We start from the raw sequence: 19,577 nt of genomic DNA, 5'->3' as shown, positions 1-19,577 counted from the left end.
ATGCTATGGGAGTATGCTTGCAGAGATAGTGTTAGAGCAATAAAAAGGAGGCTAGTGTGGCTAGAGAAAAATTCATTTATTTATTAATTCATTTATTCATTCAAATTGTCCAGTGAAGCAGGCATTGTTATAGGAACTTAGGATACATTAATGAGCAATAGACAAAGATACTTACCCTTCTGGAATTTGTACTTTTTCCACTATGGGAGACAGACAATGAAAAACAAAAACAGCATTGAGTAAAATATATCGTATTCCAAAAGATGACTGTGAGGAAAAGAAAATCAAATAGGCAAGAAATGGAATCAGGAGTGTGGGCTGAGGGTTGGGCATGCAAAGGAGTATTGGCTGCCTTGTAATTGATAGCATTGTTAGATGGGTGGAAGTTTTCTCCTTTGTGCCGCCTTTGTCAGGTGTCAGTGTAGATGCTATATTGGCTTCACTGTAGAAGACAAACACATTTTTCCTATCTTTGGTCAGGACTCAGTTCTTTCTTTAATATATCAGAGAACCAGGGACACTAATATCTGGCAGCCTTTTGCCATCAAGTGGCCACGCAGTTTTTAAGTAAACATCCCCTGCTACATGTCCACTAACTTTGGACTTTTCCTTCTTTCTTTTTTGTGAGACAAAGTCTTGCTCTGTCACAGGCTGCTGGATGGAGTGCAGTGGCACAATCTCGGCTCACTGCAACCTCCGCCTCCCGGGTTCCAGCGATTCTCCTGTTGCAGCCTCTCAAGTAGCTGGGACTACAGGCATGCGCCACCATGCCCAGCTAAGTTTTGTAGTTTTAGTAGAGACGGGGTTTCACCATGTTGGCCGGGATGGTCTCAATCTCTTGAACTCATGATCCACCCGCCTTGGCCTCCCAAAGTGCCGGGATTACAGGCGTGAGCCACCGCACCCGGCCTAAATTTGGACTTTTAACTGTCTGTGTTGAGGCGTGGACTGGTAGAAACCCTCTCTGGGGCTGGACACGGTGGCTCACGCCCGTAATCCCAGCACGTTGGGAGGCCGAGACAGGCAGATCACATGAGGTCCGGAGTTTGAGATGAGCCTGGCTAATATGGTGAAACCCCATCTCTACTGAAAATACAGAAATCAGTAGGGCATGGTGGCAGGTGCCTTTAATGCTAGCTACTAGGGAGGCTGAGGCAGGAGAATTGCTTTAACCCCGGAGGCTGAGATTGCAGTGAGCCTGGATCCCGCCGATGCACTCCAGTCTGGGAGACAGAGTGAGACTCCATTAAAAGAAAAAAACGAAAAAAAGAAAAGAAAAGAAAAGAAACCCTGGCTGGCCAGTGCTGGGGGTCATATGCAATGACATTGTGGCTCACTTTTCACCTAAGATGATCTCAGCAGGTGGGGCAGGCTTATAATCAGAACACCCTCCCTTTCCACTTCACACACTCCCAACCCCCCCGGCTCACCATCCTCCCTGCCCCTCACCCTCCCCACCCTTGCCTTCTCTTCCCCTCCTTCCCTGTTCCCCCTCCCACCAGCTCCAGGAGGGGGAGGGGCAGGAATCTAGCCTCATCCCCCACCCATGGAGCTGATAAGTCAAAGGAGATCACCTGACCAAGCTGAGCCAATTGAAGTTCTCTTCCCCGGCTGCTTTGAGAAGGAACTGTTAAGACGCTGGGCCCCACCCACAAGACTGGGTCTTGTTTATGGCAAGATTTTTAAAGGAAGTGTAGCTCCCAAGATGGTTCCAAGTCTTCTTCCAACGAGGTGAATTACACCAGTATCTTTTCTACAAATTTTCTATAAATTAGGCCTACTTTGGCCTACGTTACCTAGGGTCAAGGTTTAGGGATTAACAGGAAAGGCAAATCCAGCTGGATTGCTCAGTGGTCCACTCTCCACTCCACTGTCTATGTATCCCTTACCCGCAGGTGTGATTAGCTTCAATTATATGGCTAATCACTTCATGCTCTCTCTTTACAATTCTTCAGGCAGGTTTTCTCTTCTTCTTCATAAAGCTGTATTTCTCTTTTTCATCTTACTTTTGTTTATGGTTAATTTGGATGTGTCGGGCTTTGAATCGTAAATATTGGATTGCATAGATGTTTTCCTTTCTATTGTATTTCATTCTTTTTTATTATACTTTAAGTTTTGGGGTACATGTGCACAACTTGCAGGTTTGTTACATGCGTATACACGTGCCATGGTGGCTTGTTGCACCCATCAACCCGTCCTCTACATTAGGGATTTCTCTTAATGCTAGCCCTCCTCTAGCCCCCCACCCCCTGACAGGTCCTGGTGTGTGATGTTCCCCTCCCTGTGTCCATGGGTTGTCATCGTTCAACTCCCACTTATGAGTGAGAACATGTGGTCTTTGGTTTTCTGTTCTTGTGGCAGTTTGCTGAGAATGATGGTTCCAGCTTCGTCCATGTCCCCGGAAAGGATGTGAACTCATCTTCTTTTCATGGCTGCATAGTATTCCGTGGTGTATATGTGCCTCATTTTCTTTATCCAATCTATCATTGATGTGCATTTGGGTTGGTTCCAAGTCTTTGCTACTGTGAACAGTGCCACAATAAACATATGTGTGCATGTGTCTTTATACTAGAATGATTTATAATCCTTTGGATATATACCTGGTAATGGGATTGCTGGGTAAAATGGTATTTCTAGGTCAAATGGTATTTCTAGTTCTAGATCCCTGAGGAATCACCACACTGTCTTTCACAATGGTTGAACTAATATACATTCCCACCAACAGTGTAAAACTGTTCCTATTTCTCCACATCCTCTCCAGCATCTGTTGTTTCCTGACTTTTTAATGATTGCCATTCTAACTGGCATGAGGTGGTATCTCATCATGGTTTTGATTTGCATTTCTCTAATGATCAGTGATGATGAACTTTTTTTTCATATGTTTGTTGGCTGCCTAAAGGTCTTCTTTTGAAAAGTGTCTGTTCATATCCTTTGCCCAGTTTTTGATGTTCTTTTTTTTTCTTGTAGATTTGCTTAAGTTCTTCATAGATTCTGGATATTAGCCCTTTGTCAGGTGGGTAGATTCCAAAACTTTTCTCTCATTCTGTAGATTGCCTGTTCGTTCTGATGATAGTTTCCTTTGCTGTGCAGGAGCTCTTTAGTTTAACTAGATCCCATTTGTCAATTTGGGCTTTTGTTGCCATTGCTTTTGGTGTTTTAGTCATGAAGTCTTTGCCCATGCCTATGTCCTGAATGGTATTGGCTAGGTTTTATTCTATGGTATTTATAGTTTTAGGTCTTATGTTTAAGTCTCTAATCCATATGGAGTTAATTTTAGTATAAAGTGTAAGGAAGGGATCCAGTTTAAGCTTTCTGCATATGGCTAGCCAGTTTTCTCAACACCATTTATTAAATAGGGAATCCTTTCCCCGTTGCTAGTTTGTGTCAGGTTTGTCAAACATCAGATGGTTGTAGATGTGGGGTGCTATATCTGAGGCCTCTGTTCTGTTCCATTGGTCTGTATATCTGTTTTGATACCAGTACCATGCCGTTTTGATTACTGTAGTCTTGTAGTATCATTTGAAATCGTGTAGTGTGATGCCTTCAGCTTTGTTCTTTTTGTTTTGGATTGTCTTGACTGTGCAGGCTCTGTTTTGGTTCCATATGAAATTCAAGGCTTTTTTTCCCCCCCAGTTCTGTGAAGAAAGTCAATGGTAGCTTGATGGGGATAGCATTGAATCTATAAATTACTTTGGACAGTATGGTCATTTTTATGATATTGCTTCTTACTAACCATGAGCATGGAATGTTTTTTTTTTCTATCTGTTTGTGTCCTCTCTTATTTCCTTGAGCAGTGGTTTGTAGTTCTCCTTGAAGAGGTCCTTCGTGACATCCCTTGTTAGTTGTATCCTAGTATTTTATTCTCTTTGTAGCAATTGTGAATGGGAGTTCACTCATGATTTGGCTCTCTGTTTGTCTGTTATTGGTGTGTAGGGATACGTGTGATTTTTGCACACTGATTTTGTATCCTGAGACTTTGCTGAAGTTGCTTAACAGCTTAAGGAGATTTGGGGCTGGGACTATGAGGTCTTCTAAATATACAATCATGTCATCTGCAAATGGAAACAATTTTACTTCCTCTTTTCCTAATTGAGTATCCTTTATTTCTTTCTCTTGACTGATTGTCCTGGCCAGAACTTCCAATACTATGATGTTGAATCCGGGTGGTGTGAGAAGACCTCCTTGTGCTGTGCTGGCTTTCAAAGGGAATGCTTTCAGTTTTTGCCCATTCTGTATGATATTGGCTGTGGGTTTGTCATAAATAGCTCATTATTTTGAGATATGTTCCATCTGTACCTAGTTTATTGAGAATTTTTGACATAAAGGGCTGTTGAATTTTGTCGAAGGCCTTCTCTGTGTCTGCTGAGATAATCATGTGTTTTTTGCCTCTGGTTCTGTTTACGTGATGGATTACGTTTATAGATTTGCATATGTTGAACCTGCCTTGCATCCCAGGGATGAAGCCTACTTGATTGTGAGGGATAAGCTTTTTGATGTGCAGTTGGATTCGGTTTGCCAGTATTTCATTGGCAGAAGACAAGAAACAGCTAAGACCAGGGTAGAACCGAAGGAGATAGCGACACATAAAAAACTTCAAAAAATCAACGAATCCAGGAGGTGGTTTCTTGAAAAGATCAAGAAATTAGATAGACTGCCATCCAGACTAATAAAGAAGAAAAGGGAGAAGAGCCAAATAGATGCAACAAAAAATGATAAAGGTGGTATCACGACTGATCCCACAGAAATACAAACTACCATCAGAGAACACTATGAACACCTCTATGCAAATAAACCAGTAAATCTAGAAGAAATTGATAACTTCCTGGACACTTACACTCTCCCAAGACTAAACCAAGAAGAAGTGGAATCTCTTTACAGACCAATAACAAGGTCTGAAATTGAGGCAGCAGTTAATAGCCTACCAAGCAAAAAAAGTCCAGAACCAGACGGGTTCACAGCAGAATTCTATCAGAGGTGCAAAGAGGAGCTGGTACCATACCTTCTGAAACTTTTCCAAATGACAGAAAAAAGGGAATCCTCCCTAACTCATTTTATGAGACCAACATCATCCTGATGACAAAACCTGGCAGAGCCACAACTAAAAAACAAAATTTCAGGCCAATATCCATGATGAACATTGATGCAAAAATCCTCAATAGAATATTTAGTGACTTCTTTTACTGTTTCGGTTGATTTATCATTGTTTCCACAGGGTTTTTCAGGTATACCATAATATCACCTGCACATAGAGATGGCTTTACTTATTTTATAAAATGTAAGTTTTATTGTGTATATCTAAAGTATACAGCATGATGTTATGGGACACATATAAATAGTAAGACAATCATTATAGTGGAGCAAATTAACATAACCATTATGTCACATAGTTACCCATTTTTGGTTTCGGTAGCAGGGGGTGCTAAAATCTATTCATTTAGCAAAAATGCCACATCATATTTAATAGTACAATTTTATTAACTGTATTCTGTATGTTGTACACTAGATCTCTAGTCTCTTTCATCCTACATATCTGCTACTTTGTATCCTCTGACCTACACCTCCCCCTTTCCTCCTCCCACTCCTTCTGCCCCGCCCCGACCCTGGTAATCACGGCTTTATTCTCGGCCTCTGTATATTTGAGTTTTATTTTACTTTTATTTTTTCAGATTGCACATATAAGCGAGATCATGCAATATTTCTTTCTGTATCTGGCTTATTTCACTTAGCATAATGTCCTCCAGGTTCATCCATGTTTTGGCAAGTGGCAAGATCTCCTTTTAAAAGTGTGAATATACAACACATTTTCTGTGTCCATCCGTCCCTTCGTTGGGCATGTAAACATCCGTCCCACCTAGGTTGTTTCCATATCTTGGCTTGTGATTAATTCTGCAGTGAACATGGGAGTTCAGGTACTTTTAAAAGATCAACTGCGTTTAAAGGTGGTTATTTTATTTCCTTTGAGTAGATACCCAGAAAAGGAGTTGCTGAGTCATACAATAGTTCTATTTTTCACAACCATATTTTTTTCTAAAATAGAAAAATGTAGGACTACTATTTTATTTCTAAAACAGAAAAAAAAATCTATTTCTTTAGGTACCTCCGTACTGTTTTCCATAATGGTTGCCCCAATCTATATTCCCATCAGCAGTGTACGAGGGTTCCCTTTTCTCCACACCCTCAGCAATGTGTGTTATCTCTTGGCTTTTTGATGATCGCTATCCTGATGGTCGTAAGGTGTTGCCTCATAGTAGCATTTTCCTGATGATTAATGATGTTGAGTACCTTTTCCTATACCTGTTAGTCATTTTGTATGTCTTCTTTGGAGAAATATCTATTCAGGCCCTCTGCCCATTGTTTAAATTGGATTGTTTTTCTGCTATAGAGTTGTATGATTTCCTTATAAAATTTGGATATTAAACCCTTATTCATATATACGGTTCACAACTATTTTTTCCCATGTGAAAGTTGCCTTTTCACGTTGTTGATTCTTTCCTTTGCTGTGCTTTTTAGTTCTTGAAATTCATTCCTATGAGAATGATTGATTTCTCTAGTCAATTGACTATAAGACTTGTAATACAAGATTGAATAGGTGTGAGGTAGTAAGCGCGCATTCCTTGTTCCTGATCCCCGGGGAAAACTTTGAGTGGCCCCCCGCCCCCCACCGCATTGAATAAGTTACTAGCATTCTGACTTAGGTATATATGTTTTTTCATGTTAGGAAAGCATCCTGTGATCCCTATTTTCTTGAGGCTTTTCTATTTTTTAACATAAAGAGGTGTTGAATTTTCCAAAGGCTTTTTCAGCATCTCTGGTGATAACCATATGATATTTGTCTTTAATTGTATTAATATGGTGGATGATATCAAGGTACTTTCTAATATCTAACCAACCTGCATTGATGGGATAAATCCTACTTTGCCAAAGTATATTATGATTTTTTAAATGCGTTGTTGGGTGTTGTTCACTAATATTTTATCTAGCTTTTTTACATCTACACTTATCTCCCCATGTCACACTTGGTTCATCAAGGGAGTTATGAAAATTTCCTTTTTAAGGCTGTTGAATAATTTATAGAGCATTGGTACTCTGGCATACTATCTGATCTCTGAAGTTCATTAGAATTCACCTGTAATAGCATGTGAGCCAGGTGCTCCATGGGAGTCATTCCTTAATAAATTTTTCTATGAAAATTGGCCAATTTAAGCCTTCCAACATTAGAGTGAAAATATTGATAATCTGTTTTTCCTAGGAAATTATCAATTTCATGTGCATTTTAAAATTTATTTGCATACAGCCTTGAAAAGTAACCTCATTTTTTTCTGTTTAAATGATTATCATTTGTCATTTACTATTTTGTGCATTTGTGCTCTCTCCCTTTCTTCTTTCATTAATCTAGCTAGTGAGTTGGTCCATGAAAATGAAACAGGATTTTGATCTAATAAATATGCACATATTGATTTCCTACTATGTATCTTATCAATTTCAGCTCGTTCATTCATTCATTCATTCATTCATTCATTTTAGTGACCGAGTCTCCCTGGATCACTCAGTCTGGAGTACAGTGGCGTGATCATAGCTCCCTGCAGCCTCCAGCTCTTGGTCTCAGGCTATCTTCCCACCTCTGCCTCCTGAGTAAGTAGGACTACAGGCATGTTTCATCATGCCCAGCTAATGATTATCATCATTATTATTATTTTTGTAGAGGCAGGGTCTCCTTATGTTGCCCAGGCTGGTGTCAATCTCCTGGCCTCAAGTGATCCTGCCACCTCACCCTCTCAAAGTGATGGGATTACAGGTGTGAGCCACCAAGACTGGCAATTTCTTTGTATTATTTATTTATTTGCGTTTCTTTTGGATTCCCTGGTTGTTCTTTTAGTAGATTTTTGAGACAATGCTTTAATTTATTTAATTTTGTTCTTTCATTTTTACTGATCAGAGTATTTAGCGGTCTGAATCTGCCTCCAATCACTGCTTTAAATATCTTCTACAGATTCTCATACATAAGCGCTCATTGTCACTCTTCTTAAATATTTCTGTAACTTCAGTTTGCATCTCCTTTTTGTCTCAACGTTTGCTTAATAGAAGGCTTAACCATTTTTTTTTTCCAGGTAGAAGACCCTTTCTGATTTCAGTTTCTGTTAGTAAGTTCTACTTTTGTTTCATCACGATTGCAAAGGGTGGGTGGAATATTTCTACTTCAAGGAAATTAATGAGGTCTTCACTGTGAGATAATTATAGTCGTGTTTCATTAACATGCCATCAGCTTCTGACAAGGTGGTTTATTCTTCATTTCCAAGGTGTAGAGTTATGTGTGCATGTGTGTGTGTGTATCTATGCCTATGTGTGTATACACACATACAATGTATCTTATTAATTATGTTGTTTAGATTTTCTGTATACATCTCTTTATTGTACCACCAGATTTGCCTTGTACTGAGACTTGCCATGTATTAAATCTCCTGTTACTACTGTGGTTCAACGTCTCCATACTTTTTGGCCTTACGAAGGTGGATGCTATGGTAATTTGTGCATAAATATTCCTAAGTATTATATCTTCACTGTGAAGTTTCAATTTTAACGTTAACATGTAAACTTTGTCATTAAAAAAAAAAAGAAGATTTTTAGCACCTGTTTTCTTATTGAGCATTTTACTATCTGGTCCACTAGTTAGTTTTTAACCTGTAGTCTCCTTCGACACTCATCTACTGCCTTATGAAAGAAAAAAGTTTACTATGGTTTTTCCTATCCCTCTCATTTCTCTCAACTTACTTGCACTATTTCTTTTTTCCAAAATATAAAATAAATGCACATTAGTCGTTTTCCTTGCTCCACCTTCATATTGGTATTAGGTACCAAAAGCTCACCCTCAGATGTTTTAGGGAAGATTTTCCTGTCATTACCTTTGGAATGACAATCCCAGTTCACCCTTTAGAATATAGGTTAGCAAACGTTTTCTGTAAAGAACCATATAGTAAATACTCCAACCAGTGGGCCATAGTTTGTAGACCCTTTCTCTAGTGGAGTCCTCAGGAAGTGCTGATGGGTACATAATTTCCGAAGTTCCTGTCCGATTTTCTATAAACCGTGATATTTGTGAAGGATCAGCTGAGCTGGATATCAAATCATTACTTCAGACTTTTTTAAAGTCCGTTTCTGAGTTTAGCATTTTAAATTATATTCTAAATCAAGGCAGGTTTTATAATCTCAAATGCTTCTTTGAATGGAATTAATTCTGTTTGGAGGGTTGACTTACAGTTGTTGTTTTTTTCTGTCTCATGGTTGTTTAATACGTGTGAACTTTTTTCTTCTGCTCTTTTTCTCTTTCTGGAACGATTTGTAAGGAATTCTCCTTCCTTTTGTTCATTTATATGATATTGGATTGTTTTTCTGGATTCCTATTTTAATGGTGCTATTTTCTGTCAGTGTAGAAAAATTCAGGCCTTAGATTTACTGATTTCGTTTGTTTATTTTGGTAGTGGACAAAGAAGTGATGAGAGCTGTGATTCTGTGATTGTCCTATGTGTTTCAAGATTCTTCATTTTCCCCTTGTTTCTTTTCCCATCATTACCAAAGTGCCAAAGCATGCTTCTCCCTTGCTGTCTGCCCTTACTCTTCCCCAGAAGCCGTGCATTTCAAAGAGTACTTTTTTTCTTTTCTCGAGACAGAGTCTCGCTCTGTTGCCCAAGCTGGAGTGCAGTGGTGTGATCTCGACTCACTGCAACATCTGCTTCCTGAGCTCCAGCGATCCTCCCACCTCAGCCTCCCGAGTAGCTGGGACCACAGGCACACACCACCACACTCGGCTAATGTTTTAAGGTTTTGCAGAGATGAGGTCTCACTATGTTGCCTAGGCTGATCTGAAACTCATGGGCTCAATGATCCTCCTGCCTCGGGCCTTTCAAAGTGATGGGATTACAGACGTGAGCAACTGCACCCAACCCAAAGACTACATTCTAAGATCATCTCTACCTCTTTACCTTACACCTATTTTAGAGGCCCTTCCCTATAGTCCCTGCTCTCATTATCTGGGACACCTTTTCGGTGTTTTTTAGACTTAGTATGGGCCCAGTCATTTTAACTGTAGTTTCAGATCAACTTGCCTCTTCCTTTCTCTGTATCTCTTGCAGCTTTTCTTGGTCTGTCTTTGCTTGCCACGAAGCCTGGTGATGGGAGCATGACAGATCACGTGCTGGTATTTCATGCTTTTTCTCTTTTTACTCGTTACTAAAGATTTGGCATTATCCGTTTCTAAGTAACGATGAGGATGTGGCTTCTGTATAGATTTACATCATCTTCCTTTGTGATTGGTTTATATCCTTTTCACAGGAAACATTGGGAGGCAGGTGTCTGGGTGGTTAGACGTTGCCTTCTGCTGACTTACAGCTGATTTTGGATGGCATTTTATCTTATCTAAATGTATGTATGTGTGTATACAAACACACACACACACACACACACACAAACACAGACATTTATACACACATACAAGTCTTTTTCTATTCTAGTATAGTTCTCTTGAAGTGGCTGTTGGATTCACCCTAGATTTGTTCAATGCGTATTTCATCCATTACTATCCTTGGTGGCAGTCAAGAGACTGTGGAAATCTTCTCAGGATTTGTTAATGCTCCTCACCCTAAAGCAGGTTCGTGAAGATGGACCCAAAGGCGCCAGCCACACTGCTAGAGCTTGCTGCATGGGGTCTGCCGAGTGAAGAGCTTGCAGCTCTCCATGCTCTTGAGGAGCTCCCATGGGGCCTCTATGTTCCATTGTTTATCATTGCCTTCTTGGGAGGGCAGAAGATGAAACTGAAGGCCATGGTGAGGATTTGGCCTTCCCGTTGTCTCCGTGTTGGACCACTGAGTGTACAGAGTCACACTACGAAATCTTGGGAGCCACGACTGATGGTCTGCATATCTTCCCTGCCCAGAACTCTTCCTCTTGGTAACCCTCTGTACACTGGAGACATAGTGAGTCATCAGGAGGGTATGCTGGAGCCTGAGGCAGGGGATGGCCTAACAGTCTCCTAAAGGTAGTTGAGGGTGAATGCTGAGGATCTCTGTGAGGTTGGTGGTCCAACACTTGAGGTCACCTTAAAGACTCTAATGTCTTACAGAGGTGATTATGGAATAGAGGTGATTGAGAATGCTATTGATGGATTTACCTACTGGGTGTGATTACATAGAAGAACAACATGGGCATTGAGACTGGGGGGATCAGAGGAGAAGGAAGGATGGGGAAAATAATGAAAGATGTTGAGTTTGTATGGAAAAAAAAATTGTTGGTAGATTTTATGTGGAGTGAAGAGCAAAGATAAAGGGTTTGTCCCTGCTTCTCCTCATCGATCTTGCTGGGTTAGATTAAAATCAGCTACCTTTCATGTTCTGTCTTCCTCTCTCTACAGGGGGCCAAAACGGAGGGTGCTAGGTTTAAGGCAGGACCCAGACAGCAGAACCACATGTTCTTAGATCAGGAGCACATTTCCATTTTGTTTTCAGTCTTGTGTTTACTCTCAGCACTCTATCCTGAAAAGAGAAGAAGCCAAGTGCAGTGTTAGGCCCCTGGAAATTGTACGTTTAGAGCCTGAGTCTCAGCCCAACCAAGGAATGCACGGGATTGTTAGTGGACCTTTCCCTTGAGAAAGGACCTTTCCCCTGAGAAGAAGGCAACTCTTTTCTTTCCTGTCGAGTAAAGTTGAGCAGAGCCTTGGGTCCTTGCACCTTTGCTGCAGAGATTTGCAAATTGATCAAGTGTCTGCCCATGAAAGCATCCTGCAGTTTCTGGAACTGGGATGCACTGATCACCTGGAAGGAGATCGGGCTTATTTGGGTGAAGTCAACACCCTTTTGGCACCGAAGATCCACCTGGACAGACTTAGTCTGTCTAAAATCACTTTAAAATCCTGTAAGCAGAGAAACTTCTCAACTTTTCTCACTCATCTTGAGCAGATGAACAGCCCCCAGGAACTCAGCTTGTCTTTCTTCTCCCTCATGGATCGGCTGGACAAAATTTCCGGATGAGGGGCTGGGGAGGGACCTGGGTTCCCTGAATGCCCCATTATGAACAAAGGAGTGCAACTAGTCATAGATATTCTTAAACACCTTGTAACCCATTTCTCCTTCCACAGCAGCACGGGCACTGCTGGGTGTTTGAAACTGGCCAAGCTAGAGCATGTAGTCCCTCATGCTGAGGAGAAAGGATTAGAAAAGTCAGCTGTGCCCAGTCAGTCAGTCAGTCAGTCAGTTAATCACGTGCAGACACTAAGATGAAAGAGAAAACAGTCCTTTTACTGGAGTTTATAGCCTTCTAGAGAAGAAGGGGAGGCGTTCAGTTGGAGAAATAACTTATGCTGTAGCACTGATGCAAATCCCCATGTAGTGGTCACAATAGGTAATACTGCCACATCATTTTGTTCCTGTAGTTTTCCCAAGGCTTAGGACTTGAATGGAGAGCTTGTCATTTGGAAATTCGTCAAAGGTAAGTCTCAGTCGGCTGCTTTCCCAGACCCATCCCCATCAAGTAAGTGAACTAGGTACACTGCTAATTATACTGTAGGCACTAAGCTAAATTCTTTTTCACTGAATCTTTCCCACAACCCTGTATAATAATTGCTATTGTACACATTTGAAAGACTAAAAAACTGTGTCTCAGGGTGGAAAAGTAACTTTCTTAGGGTCACAAATCTATTAAGTCTGACTCTAAAGCCCACAATGTTAACTGCTGTTACAATGGACATACGGATGACTTTATTCTAGAGTCATAAGCATCTATAATTCAGAACTGCTTGCTCTTGTCCAACCCTCATTCTTCAGAAATACCTTCCTTTTTTCCCTCTACAGAGTCCTGCTATCTCATTTGTATCCACTGTATGTGTCTCTCTGTGGACTTTCTACCAGAGACATCACTGTCCTATCCCAGAGCTCTCAGGTTACCCATCTAAACTGTTGAGTCTGAGTAACAATCAGATGTCCTGGGAAGTTTCTGGGTCATTCTTGGCTCTGCTGGAGAAGGTCTCAGGGACCCTGGAGCATCTGGAGGTAGACAACTGCCTGATAACTGATTTTACTTTCTCTGTTGTCACCCCAGCCCTGAGCCACTGTTCCCACCTCTGTGTCCCTAGCTTTGTCTTCAACCCCATCACAATGCCTGTGCTCACAAGTCCTCTGCAGCACTTAACAGCCTGGATGGAGCTGAAGTATGTGATTTATCCTGTTCCTGTCCACGGCTATGAACAATGGCGTTGTTGTGGCAGTTTGGACATGAAAGCTTGCTGAACTGCAGGCCCAGTTGAAGGTGATGCTGCAGGCAGTACAACAGAACAACATGAACTAGAACACCCATCCTGAGTGATTTTCACGGGACAAGGAGCTGTTTCATCACTGACGTGTGGCCACTAAAACAGAGTGTTCTTGCCTGAAGCCCAGTTTTTAAAGACACATAATGTAAAATTCTGCTATTCCAGGAAACTGGTGTTGGGGAGATTGGGTGTGTAACTGACCTCTATAAGAGAAAAGCCCTAAGAAGGAAACAGCAGACATTGAGAAGTGCTGTGGGTCTCTAGCCCATTGCCCTCTACATCCTCCATCTCGTTAATGACCACAGTGATGGGTATGTGACGTGGGCTGACCCAGTCATGGCACACCATTTCCCCGTCCAGACTGATCGGTTCACTTATGGGTACTTGACACCAGTCGGGACAATTGAAACCTTTCCTGGATGTTTTTCTGGAGTAGGTGCTGGTTACTGAAGCCAATATTACTCACTGAATTCCTTTGATCTTGTTGTATTCATGATTGCCTCAGGCTGCTTATGAGAAACCATTGGCAATTAAAATGATAAGTAACAATAAACAAACTATGCCCACTACCTACTGGTGTCTTTATCAGGATATTGCTATCTCCTTTCCTGGGTCTCAGAAGCCTGGGGCTCAGTTTGCCCTTATTTTACATAGATTCACCAAAGTTCTGTTATTAATTAGGTACTGTTCCTGGTGCTAAGAATGAATAGGCAAATAAGACCCTACACCAAGTCACTCACGGCACAGATCGTTCTACGATTTGTCTGTTTCCCCACTCTTTTCTTGGGGGATTTGGGAAAGCTATTTAACCCATCTATATGCCAGATTTATGTGTTTATTTGTTTGTTTTTTTGCTTTGCCCCTTGCAGACTCTGTTCAATCCACGTTGGCCTCTATATGCTGTTGGATAGCTCATCAAGACTCAGGCCATAACTTAAGTGTTACATCCTCCGAGAGGTTTTTCTCTTACTTCCCTCTGCTTACTTACCCCACTTCTCTCCCCTTACTTTCCCATACCGGTTTTTCATGTACATTTTCTTCAGGGTATACATAATTCCATATGCATTTGCTCCCTCTGCTCTTCTCCTAGAGTTGCACTGTTCAGCATGGTAGACACTAGACACATGTGGCTACTGAGCACTAGAAATTTGACTACTACAAAATGTGATGTACGATAACTGTAAAACGCACACTGAATATTCAAGACTTAGTGAGAAACAAAAAATGTAGAATAATGAATAACTTATGTGTATTGTTTACGTGATGAAATGATAAGATACTACGGGTCAAACACATAGTAAAAAACAAAAAAAAAGAAGACAAATACTAATGTGTTTATACTGGTCACCATGTTGAAATGATAGCACTGCAGCAAAGACAATCACTCTCAGCATTCCTATTCCATACCTCCTTGGAAGACCCAACCGATACAATAAAGCAAAGGAAAGCACTAAAAGGCACACAGACTGGAAATGAAGTCATCAAAAAAGTGTCCCTATTTACTGACGTGATGGCTATGTACAAAATTTCCAGGAATTTATGAAAAACTTCCTAGAACTAAGGAGTGAGTGTACCTCGGTTGCTGTATATCAGGTTAATATTAAACATAGGTCAAGTGTATTTTTATATGCAGTCCTCCCTTTGCACAGTTCCGATATGCAGGAAGGTCATTTACCGTGATTTAGTTAAATAACATCACTCCCTTCACAGTATGGGTCAAATTTCAGTTACCATGGTAAACTAACTCTCAGTAGTTACATAAAGACCACACTTTGCTGCTGGCTTTTCAGTCCACAAGTCGCTACTGAAATTACAGATGAGAATCATGACCAGCGGCCAGTCATGCCACTTCTTTCAAATTCTGCTTGTGTCACTCCACAAATCACTATTTAAGTAATAGATGAGCATCAGGATCAGTGACCAGTCATGCCACTTTTCTTTTAAAATCTCACCGTGTTTGGTCACTGAGTATCTATTATTTATTTCATGCATCAACAGCCAAGAATGAAGCTGAGTTACCTCCTTGTCTCCCAGTGAACTACTCATGTGACATTTTCCCAAAGAATTGGATAGTTTAAAAAGGGAATTGGCCAACAAAGAGAAAAGCAGGCAAGTAAATGACAAGAAATAATGCTGGACGCAGAAATTGGAAAAAGATTTTGATGGAAAGGATTAAGATATCCCAGTGAAAGTGACACTTGCAAAAAAGTTTACACTACAGGATTCCTTGGAGATGTTCATGACATAGAAAGAACAAAGAATAAAATGATGGAAGCTGATCAACACTTAAAACTGAGAAACAAAATTTGCCAAGTCATGGGAAAAAATATGTCTACTCCATATCACAATTATAAGATGAGACGAAGGCAAGAACTGTTCATACTACGCTTCCTTTTTTTTTTCCATGAGAAATTCTGAATTTAGTTTTATTTGGAATGTCACCACCTTCTCTGGTATAATATATGGTATAATTAAGTTTAGAATGTGAATGCTTTATTAATATTTGAAGATATTTTTATGTTTCCAGCACTTTTCTGAAAGAATCGCTTCTATTTAGTGAATAGTAGTGGACAAAGCCAGAATTGATGTTTTCTGTAACATTAAACTGGTATTGGTAGCAGCAGTTAAATTCAAGTCCCTTGACTCTGGTCGCAAGACTTTCTCTGAATTACTGTGACTTTGTAAAATATTCTTAATTTGAATTTTCTTGTTAATCCAATAGTCGTATACACTGATCTTAAGTAAAATTTGTATGTGACGGCCAGACACGGTGGCTCACGCCTGTAATCCCAGCACTTTGGAAGGCTGAGGCGGGTGGATCACTTGAGATCAGGAGTTCAAGACCAGCCTGGCCAACATGGTGAAACTGCGTATCTACTAAAAAAAAAAAAAATTAGTCAGATGTGGTGGCGGGCACCTGTAGTCCCAGCTACTTGGGAGGGAGGCTGAGGCAGGACAATTGCTTGATCCCGGGAGGTGGAGGTTACAGTAAGCCAAGATCGTACAATTGCAGTCCAGCCTGGGGGACAAAGTGAAACTCTGTCTCCAAAAAAAAAAAATTGTATGTGGCTAGTTATTAATTGTTCATTTCACTTTCATTGACATTTCAACTTTCACTTCACAGTGCTTTAAAAATGTGACCTGTTGGATTTCTACTTTCATGAAGTTAATGGATAATGTCATTTTTAGACCTAAAACTTTTTCTTTATTAAAAATCTTCATGTGTTTTTAAAATTTATTTTAAGTTCCGGGATACATGTGCCCGACATGTAGGTTTGTTACATAGGTAAACGTGCGTCATGGTGGTTTGCTGCACCTATTGGCCCATCACCTAGGCATTAAGCCCCACATGCATTAGCTATTTATTCTGTTGCTCTCCCTTCCTTCCACCCCCCTGAAAGGCCCCATTGTGTGTTGTTCCCCTTCCCGTGTACCATATGTCCTCATTGTTCAGCTCCCCCTTTTAAGGGAGAACATGTGGTGGTTGATTTTCTGTTCCTGTGTTACTTTGCTTAGGGTAACGGCTTCCAGATCCATCCATGTCCCTGCAGAGGACATGATCTTGTTCCTTTTGTGGCTACATAGTATCCTCTGGTGTATATGTACCACATTTTCTTTATCCAGTCTATTATTGATGGCCATTTGTGTTGATTCATTGTCTTTGGTATTCTGAATAGGGCAGCAATGAACATACGTGTGCATGTATCTTTATAATAGTATGATTTATATTTCTTTGAGTAGACACCCAGTAATGAGATTGCTGGGTCAAATGGTATTTCTGATACTATGTCTTTGAGGGATTGCCACACTGTCTTCCACAATGGTTGGACTAATTTGCACTTCCACCAACAGTGTAAAAGCGATCCCATTTCTCCACAGCCTCGCCAGCATCTGTTGTTTCATGACTTTATAAAAAAAGAAAATCACATTCTGACTGCCATGAGATAGTATCTCATATTAGTTTTGACTTTCATTTCTCTAATGATCAGTGATGTTGAGCTTTTTTTCATGTGTTTTTTGGCCACATAAATGTCTTCTTTTGAAAAGTGTCTGTTCATGTCCTTTGCCCACTTTTTTAATGGGGTTGTTTTTTCTTGTAAATATCTTTAAGTTCCTTGTAGATTCTGGATATTAGACCTTTGTCAGATGGATAGATTGCAAACATTTCCTCCCAGTCTGTAGGTCGTCTGTTCTCTCTGATGATAGTTTCTTTCACTGTGCAGAAGCTCTCTAGTTTAACTAGATCCCCTTTGTCAATTTTTGCTTTTGTTGCAATTGCTTTTGATATTTTTGTCATGAAGTATTTGCCCGTGCCTATATCCTGAATGGCACTGGCTAGATTTTCTTCTGGGGTTTCTATAGTTTCAGGTTTTACATTTAAGTCTTTAATCCATCTTGAATTAATCTTTGTATAAGGTGTAAGTAAGGGGTCTGGTTTCAGTTTTCTACATGTGGCTAGCCAGTTCTCCCAGCACTATTTAGTAAATGGGGAATCCCTACCTCGTTACTTCTTTCTGTCATGTTGGTCAAAGATCAGATGGCTGTAGATGTGCGGTCTTATTTATGAGATCTCTACTCTGTTCCATTGGTCTACGTGTCTGTTTTTGTACTGGTACCATGCTGTTTCAATGGCAAGTGCTGCAAATAGAACAAAAGGGACTGTTGCTCATTGTTGGTAGAAATATAAAATGGCCCAGACACTTTGATAAACAATTTGGCAGTTTTGCATAAAACTGAAGATACACTTACACAGCAATCCCACTCCAGGGTATTTACCCAAGAGGAATGAAAACCTTTTTCCCAGAATAACCTGCAAGCAAATCTTTCTTAGTTTGCTAAAAACTGGAAACATCCCAAATGCGCATTAACTGGGGAATGGATGAACAAACTGTGGTGTGTACGCACAATGAAACACTACTGGACAGCAAGACAGGTTCTAAGTACTGATAACATAATATGCGTACCATAGAATGGATGCCTCTCAAATACATTATGCTGAGTGGAAGAATACATACTCAAAAGTCTACATACAATGCCATTTATTTGGCTTTATAGAAAAGGGAAAAACAGAGAGAGAGAGAGAGAGAGAGAACAAATCAATCAGTGGTTCTCCTGGGCTGTAGAAGATCATCTTTAAAAGGGCATGAGGGCACCTTATGGAAGTGTGGACATGTCCAAGATCTTAATTCTTGGGTTGGTCACGTGGTTGCATGCTTTTGTCAAAAAGCACAGAATCGTGTCCCGAAAAAGGGAAAACGTTGCACTGTATCTCAAAACTCTGCACCTTGTTATTTTGTAACAATTTTGTCTATAGCTAAATAGAAAGCTGAGACTAAGAAAGGTCAAGTATCATGAAGTAAAAGAGAGGTTCTATTAGTAATAGCAAAGAGGTGGACTTCAAGCTCTGTGTTCCTTTCATTTGTTTTTAAATTTTATTTATTTATTTTTTAATTTGACCAAAAACTGTATATATTTATGGGGTACGATGTGATACTTTGAAAAGTGTACATATACATTTAGAAAGATTAACTCAAACTAATTAATATGTCCATCATCTCACCTACTTATCACATTTTATTCTGAGAATATCTAAAATCTACTTTTAAAGCGATTGATATATACGATATGCTATTACTGACTCTTCTCACTATGCTGTGCCATCGGTCACCAAAACATTCCTGCTGTCTAACTGTACTCCAGTCCCAAATCCTCAGCAGTAAATGCCCCTTTCTCTCCTCGGTGAAACACTCTTGAGTCATAAAGTAGTCTTAGTGTAGTCCTATCTGGGGCTTAGTTCTCCCACATCTTTCCTGCCATCCACCAGAGCCTCTCGGCCCGTAAAGAGTCTTCTGAACTTGAGAAGTGGCAGGATTATGAAAGCCCAGCATGTCATACGCCTGCTTGTTCATTGCCCCTTCTCTCACCTTGGCCCTCTTGTGTTTCATAGCAATGCCATCTCAACATTGGGCATGATGAACATAACTCTTCTGGCCTGTCACAGAAGTGAAGCAAATGAAGTGATGGTTAAAGAAAAAAAAATGTATATATATATATATATATATATATATATATATATATGCCAGACCTAAGTCAAACCATTTAAACTGTTACTTTTGTATTACTGGCAGACAAAAAAGGCGTTAAGACAACAACCATTATTCGGAATAAAGAAGGCCACCATGTCATCATGATAGAACTTTTATCAAAGAGCCAAAAGGCTGAACTTACATGCACTCAAAAACGTAGCCGAGAAATATATAAAACACGATGTTCAGAGTTATAC

General features: G+C 40.3%; 1 protein-coding gene and 1 long non-coding RNA gene across 3 annotated transcripts in view; both read left to right on the top strand.

The window, feature by feature from the left end:
* LOC100414986 (nuclear RNA export factor 2) overlaps positions 1–19,577 on the top strand; it is a 63,527-nt gene that overhangs the window by 16,123 nt on the left and 27,827 nt on the right. For both annotated transcript variants that reach the window (XM_054251188.2, XM_035287815.3), the window contains one exon: positions 7,525–7,632. In XM_054251188.2, coding sequence (XP_054107163.2) covers positions 7,525–7,632 — 108 coding nt within the window. The remainder of the gene's footprint in view (positions 1–7,524; positions 7,633–19,577) is intronic.
* Positions 12,796–13,863, top strand: LOC144581013 (uncharacterized). The gene is made up of 2 exons (XR_013531498.1): positions 12,796–13,034; positions 13,118–13,863. It is a non-coding gene; the product is annotated as an uncharacterized LOC144581013 (long non-coding RNA).

Source organism: Callithrix jacchus, chromosome X, assembly GCF_049354715.1.
Source record: "Callithrix jacchus isolate 240 chromosome X, calJac240_pri, whole genome shotgun sequence".
Taxonomy (NCBI): Eukaryota; Metazoa; Chordata; class Mammalia; order Primates; family Cebidae; genus Callithrix; species Callithrix jacchus.
The sequence above is the reverse complement of the archived record's forward strand: the minus strand, read 5'-3'. Positions and strand labels throughout refer to the sequence as shown.